Source organism: Microtus ochrogaster, unplaced genomic scaffold (genome assembly GCF_000317375.1).
Source record: "Microtus ochrogaster isolate Prairie Vole_2 unplaced genomic scaffold, MicOch1.0 UNK14, whole genome shotgun sequence".
Classification (NCBI taxonomy): domain Eukaryota; kingdom Metazoa; phylum Chordata; class Mammalia; order Rodentia; family Cricetidae; genus Microtus; species Microtus ochrogaster.
This window is the reverse complement of record NW_004949112.1, coordinates 3,995,806-4,002,589: the sequence shown is the minus strand read 5'-3', so window position 1 is coordinate 4,002,589 and position 6,784 is coordinate 3,995,806. Positions and strand designations below refer to the sequence as shown.

General features: G+C 38.6%; 1 protein-coding gene across 1 annotated transcript in view; it reads right to left on the bottom strand.

Annotated features, from left to right (window-relative positions):
- LOC101983107 (ankyrin repeat domain-containing protein 20A4-like) overlaps nt 1-6,091 on the bottom strand; it is a 92,494-nt gene extending 86,403 nt beyond the window's left edge. Inside the window, exons 1-3 of the mRNA XM_005366942.3 lie at nt 5,707-6,091; nt 3,581-3,695; nt 3,260-3,433 (exon numbers count right to left, since the gene is read on the bottom strand). Coding sequence (XP_005366999.1) covers nt 3,260-3,433; nt 3,581-3,695; nt 5,707-5,954 — 537 coding nt within the window. The 5' untranslated portion in view covers nt 5,955-6,091. The remainder of the gene's footprint in view (nt 1-3,259; nt 3,434-3,580; nt 3,696-5,706) is intronic.
- Nucleotides 6,092-6,784: the final 693 nt, after the last annotated feature.

Below are 6,784 nucleotides of genomic sequence, written 5' to 3'. Positions count from 1 at the left end.
AGAGTGAGAGAGTGAGTGAGTCAGAGGGAGAAAGTGAGTGAGTGAGTGAGTGAGTGAGTGAGTGAGTGAGTGAGTCAGACAGAGATAGTGTGAGAGAGTGAGAGAGTGAGAGAGTGAGCGAGTGAGCGAGTGAGTGAGTGAGTGAGTGAGTGAGTCAGAGAGTGAGTCAGAGAGAGACAGTGTGAGAGAGTGAGAGAGTGAGTGAGTGAGAGAGTGAGTGAGTGAGTGAGTGAGTGAGTGAGAGAGAGTGAGTGAGAGAGAGTGAGTGAGTGAGTGAGTGAGTGAGAGAGAGAGTGAGTGAGTGAGAGAGAGTGAGTGAGTCAGAGGGAGACAGTGTGAGTGAGTGAGTGAGAGAGTGAGTCAGAGAGAGACAGTGTGAGAGAGCTGCTGCTATGGAGGACCCGTGCCTAGGAACTGTGTAAAGAGCTGAATGGTGAGAGAGCTATGTAAATGAGATGTATAGCTATGGCTCTGGGAGATTTGTAACTCTGTGGAAGCAAGAAAGAAGAACCTGTATCAAAAAGAGATGTAGAAAAAGAATGTGTGTAAAAGAAAGATGTGTAGTCATGTGAAAGAGATGTATCTGAATATGGAAATATTTGACTTGCAGGAGATAGTGTGTGTATAAAAATAGAAATATGTAGCTGTATATAAAGAGATAGAACTCTGTAGAGAGATTGTCAAGAGAGATTCAGGTGAAGTAAAAGAAAAGCTTACCATCGGAAAGTGTGTGTTGTTATTTTTCTCCTCAGATAGAAAAAGCCTAAAACTCAGATAGATAAGAATTGTTCAAGAAATGGTTATAATGAAAGTAACCTTCAGATCATGTGAGCCTGTTTTTTTCCTAAAGGCCTTTTGAGGTAGGTAAGAATTTTTCTAAGTTCTTATTACTCTGAGGTCTTCTTTTTACTACCTGAAGCAGATCTGGGGACTAGTCTCCAGGGTCTGTGTCAAGTACACTGAAACACTTGTATAGGCAAAACAGGTGAAATGGGAAAATACTGCTCTTGTTTGTTAGTAAATAGAAAGCACTTGGATGCTGGATCATGAAAGTTCATCCTACAGGGAACAATTCCATCAGAGGGGCTCAATAGAAAAAGTATTTGATTACTTAGAGTCAGGGTGAAGCCAGGGATTTTAAATTCTCTTGGAGATTTTGTACACACTGGATTTGTGAAAGCAACTTAGGGTATGAATGCTGCAGAAAGGTGAATAGCTAGCAACTACCCCCATACTCCATTATCCGATCTCTCCATCATCACTTTATGTGTTGCTTTCATTGACTGAGTAAAGAAACTGCCTTGGCCTTTTGATAGGGCAGAATTTAGGTAGGAGGAGTAGACAGTACTGAATGCTGGGAAGAAGGGCAGACAGAGTCGCCATGGAGCTTCCAGACATGCTGAATCTTTCCTGGTAAGTCATGACCTCGTGGTGACATACAGATTAATAGAAATGGGTTAAATTAAGATGTAAGAATTAGCCAATAAGAAACTAGAGCTAATGGACCAGGCAGTGTTTAAATAAATACAGTTTATGTGTGATTATTTTGGGTGTAAGCCAGCTGGGCAGCCGAAACAAAGGGACCCTTTCCCTTCAACATATGAATAAACTGTGCTTTTCCACAGGCCTTTGGTTTATTCATTAAAAGTTAGTTTTGTTGCATGCTTACCAAGGGATGTGTGTAAATCAAGTGCTGGAAGGGGAATCTACCATGCTTTAGTTGCAAATATTCAGCCCATGATAGCAGTCATGATAGCACTTTGAAGGTGAAATATCACCCACCATCTCAAGCCACTTATATCTTCGAACAACTAGTAACAATTTTTGGTAGTTATTCAACCTGTGAACATAGATCCTTGCTGGGTGAAATATTGGTATGTAGGCAGTTTAGGGGTACACCTATTCTGAGTTTCTCAAGAAGCCACTGATTCTCATTCTGTGAAGAGATAAAGAGGAAGGGTTACAAGTTCCTGATACCATGGACAAAGCTATATCCAGCTGCTGTGTTGTTTCACAGCCAAGAAAAACCTCTATCCTCTGAACCAGAGCAAATCCTTTCTGACTTGTGCTACTTCTACATTCCTATTTTAACATTAATGAGAAAAGTGACTACCATGATTTCCCAAATTAATAAAGCCACCATGGTGATTATTTTTAATGGCCAGAGAAAGCAACCAGTGTGACCTAGAAAGAGATTTTCTATTGAAGAATTGTCTACCTCAGTTTAATCCATGGACATGCCTGTGGGAAGTTACCTTGCTGGCTAAGTGATAAACAGAGCTCAGAACCTGGTGGGTGGCACCATAGCCTGGTTTGGGTAAATGACTGTAAGGTTTTAGGAAGATGGCTGAGTACTAAGCAAACTAGCAGCCTAGGCTCATACATTTCTCCCTCTCTTGAGGATAGACAATGTGGGAACAGCTGTCTCAAGATCCTGCACCTGTGCTTTTCCCAGCAATATAAAGTACCCAAGAATTGTAAGGCAAATAAACCTTTCAGTCCCTTAGGTATTTTTATAAATATGTGCCATGGCTTTATACAAGAAAGCTAATTTCTCTAATGATTCTTTCAACAAATCAACATTTGTTTCTCCTCCCATGTGAAACCATTTTTGAGAGCTCCCATTTAGTATTATTGGAACATGTTTGCCCGCTTCCCTCAACTACTTTTCAAATGTACTCCACTTCTGTACCCACACATCTCCCTTCCTTGTTCCTATAACCCTCCTCTCAGGTCTCTGGGGTCACTCTAGAAGATCAGGGTAAAGTCTGTAAGAGTCTGGAAAACTGAATGACAAAGAAGAAACTGTTTCCTGGGTACAAGAGAGTAGACATTCATATGATGTCATAGTCACTGTAAAAGCATTCACAGGACCTATGGAAGCTCAAGTGACACAAGATTTTATTATGCAAACAGAAGTTTATCATGAAGTTCCTCTCTTAGCTGAGGTCTTAGTGGCAATGATAAGCGCAGGAGGGGATGGTCATTTTCATTTAAGGGTGTGGCCTGAGTGGACAGAACAAGTTCCCCTGGATCATCATACACCCAAGAGAATAGGGGTAGCATAAATATGTCTGAAAGGGTTAAAAAGCAAATCAACAATAACAAATTATCAATATTTAAGAAAACACCACTCATGTTACTTCAAACCATCAGTCAAGGAATTCTTGAACCTCTAAGCATGGAAACTGTCCCTGGACACGACACCATGAAAGCACAGTTTTCAGATACTTGGGAATTCTCTTTGAAAACTCTTTACCTCTGTAGTTTCTTCAATATTTCCCCCAAATTCAAGAAGACTGCTGGCAATTTCTATGTTGTCTCCATATACTGCGAGGTGTATTGCAGTTTGTCCATTGCAGTTCTTAATATTGGGATCTGCTCCATTATCAAGCAGGACAAAAACAATCTCTGTCTCCAAGCTCTGCACAGCCTGTGGATGTTGTAACAAGGAAAACATTGTAAATTCAGAATTCAACATAAACTTCCCCCTTCACCATGATTTATATTTAAGAGATATTAAATTTACTCTCATTCTAAGCACTTATATCAACTTACTGAAATTGAATCTTTGAATTACCTTCATTAGAGGTGTGGAGCTTTTGTCATCCAGGACATTTATTTCACACTCATTGAATAAGAGGAAATAAACCAGATTCAGATGACCATGGAAGCAGGCAAAGTGTAGCGCAGTTCTGTGAGAATGAAAGGTGTTTTTAATGAAAACTCTAGGGCACTATGTCAACATACACAATCTCGCATGTAATTACAAATAGCACGTAACATTTAAGTCCACTGACCCATAATCAAATATTTAACTTCATTCTAAACTTATATTTTTCTTATAATTTGCTATATTAAAAAATACAGAGCTAGTATTGCAGTTTGAATAAAACCCACAGCCATTGCAGCCTCAATAAATGCTCCGTCACTGAGCTATGTAGTCAAGGGCAGACTATTTGAACAAAAGGAATATGACTGTTGGGTTGTTCTCCTTTTGATTTTGTATCCTATTCTAGACGCCACTACAACTACTTCTCCATCTTACTGTGTTGTGATTTCTTGTCCCTTAAATGAGTGTGAAGAATACTTTTGTTAAATCTAGATGCATCAGTTAAAACACTTTGCAATTACTCAGAAAATATTCTGGAACAACAGCAGAACATCTTTTAGAAATTTGTTATTAACAGTAACACTAAAAGAAATTCATTTCAAGTCAATGTTATATTTATTTTGTGATTATATTTTGGAGTATGTATGTCACAAATTTTAAGACAATCTCTAAAACTTAAGACATATTCTACTTTAAATTTAAGCTCCTGCTGCCTCAGTGTCCAGGTAGCCTGAATTGTATATGTGACACATTACTAAGATTGAGATTTTGTGTTACTCACATTTTAATTTACCTAAAATTAAAATGTCATTTGCAATTCATAATGTACAAAAAATATTGCCAACACTTAGAAGCACTTCTTGGTACATAAAGTCATCATGCCACCCATGGTATCTATTCTAAGTGAAATGTGAAAGACATATACATATAAATACACATTCCCAGTCTTTGTGTATATATATATATATATATATATATATATATATATATATATATATATATATATATCCATCCTAGTCTTTTAGTGTGTTTTAAAGATGGTTATGTAAAGTACTATTGCTTAAAACTGAAAAGTATCAACAGCAAAATCCAAATGCCTAGCAAAATTTACTTTGCTTTTTAAGAAACTTCAAGTCAAAGGAACTAAGTATGGAGCTTCAAGTCAAATAAGTAAGTATGGTTCATTCTTGACAATAGTTAAATTCATTGAATGTCTAGAAATTCAATGTTTCTCTGCCTAATGTCAGTATCTAATATGAATTTCACAAGGGAGATTCAGGACACTGTGGTCTACCTAGTTAAGCTAAAACCGGGAAAGCAAGATAGTTTGTTGATTTGTAAATCATGCAATTCTCAGCAAGCTCTAGTCGCCTCTATCAGAAATATGTAAAGATGTCAGAAGTAACTCTCTGAGAACTTGGAGCTCATCACCACATTGTGTTATAAAAAAAAAGGTGACTAATCAGAATAACGCTGAATAAGCCTTCAGGAAAACATGAAGTGAAGAGGGAAGAAACTTAAGAGAAATCTGGAAAATCTAGTGAGATGGGAGAGTGAGATCCCTAGGTAACTAGTGAAAAAAAATAAAAATAAAAAACAAGAACATGAGCGAGGAGAAGGGGAAGGGAGAGCATACAGCCAACTTTCAAATTTTGAATTTTTTTTCTTCAGTAAGGAATATAAACATTAGTGCACACTGATAAAAAATACATATCGAATGCTTTTTGGATAATTTTAGGTGGAAGACTTGAGTTCTGCACTTTCTACCGTTTATCTAAAATTGTGTTATGTATTTAGAAATTAAATCCCATTTCTTCGCTATTTTATTCTATTCCATATTGAATGTTCCTTAAGAAAATGCCCGATGGAGCAATTATGGGTAGACGATAAACCTGCTGAAGCTTTGGCTTACATTCCTCCTGCTCCAGAAGAAGATCCGGACACTGGATATCTGTGTGAACAGGTGCCAAGGAGCCTGGAGCACAGAAAGAGCTGGGCTCGCCCACCCGAGTTGGCCACAGGGCTAGGAAAGCTAGGGTTCGCCCATCACCCGATTTCATCAGGCCCCTCCTCCTCAGCCCATGTGTTCTCACCGTTTCCTTTCGTCCTCATCATTTACATGAAAACCCTCCTTTGCAAGGAGACGCAGCGCCACCTTGAGATGTCCTGAACACACTGCTTGGTGAAATTCATTCTCCCCCTCATAAGGCTGTTGGTATACAATAGTTCTACAATTACAGCAGAACAAGGTCTCTCTTTTACTACTTGGGCCGTCACAAAACCCCAAGGGGGTTTTCGGCTCCTTCATAAAGCAGAAGAGCTTCCTCAGGGTGGAGAACATCGCTGTGACCACCCTTCTGTCAGCTCAAGACAAAATAATTTTTACAAAATGAACTTTTAACCACTGACCGCCTAAAAACCAGAGTCAAACTCCACGACTCTCCCAACTGCGAGGCTCTGGTTTGACCGGTCAAACAGAAGCATTCAGTTAAGGAACGCCGTTGCTAAGTAACATTGGTAAACAAAAGCAAGCTCGTTCTTCCTCAGGCCTAACTGAAGATTCATGGAGCAAATCATGCTCACTGCGCACGTGTACGGTAAGTGTTGCGGTCTTCCTTAGCTTTATTATAAGCATATCCTGCAAGGTCTCCATTGATCCCACAAAGTTGGTGGATTCCTGTTTTTCCACACAATATCTTGCTTGATGCTTCTTTGGGATGGAGGGATGCAATTATTCATTATAAAATCTTTTTCTTGAGTTTGTTGCTGTTGTTTATTTTTGCTTGTTTGTTTTTGTTTTCGTTTTTACGAAAAGGTCATTGGTGGGGATTCCATAGTATGGAAAAGAAACTTCTCTCTTGAAGTTTCCTCTGGTGTTTTGGCTCTGTGCTCATGGAATTTTCAATGTAGTGAAACTTTTCTGAGCTCATGAGTGATGGTACACATCTTTAATCCCAGAGCATGCCAGGAGGCAGAGACATATATGGATTTCTGTAAGCTTGAGATAAGCCTGGTCTACTGAGCCAGAGCTGCATAGTGAGAACGTCCTCAAAAATAGATATAAAAAATTAAATTTAACATTATTACAACTCTATATGGAGAAATTATTGTCCAGCCGTGGTTGCTATGATTCTGAATATTCTCTATTTAGCTAAATTTATATATTTCTCT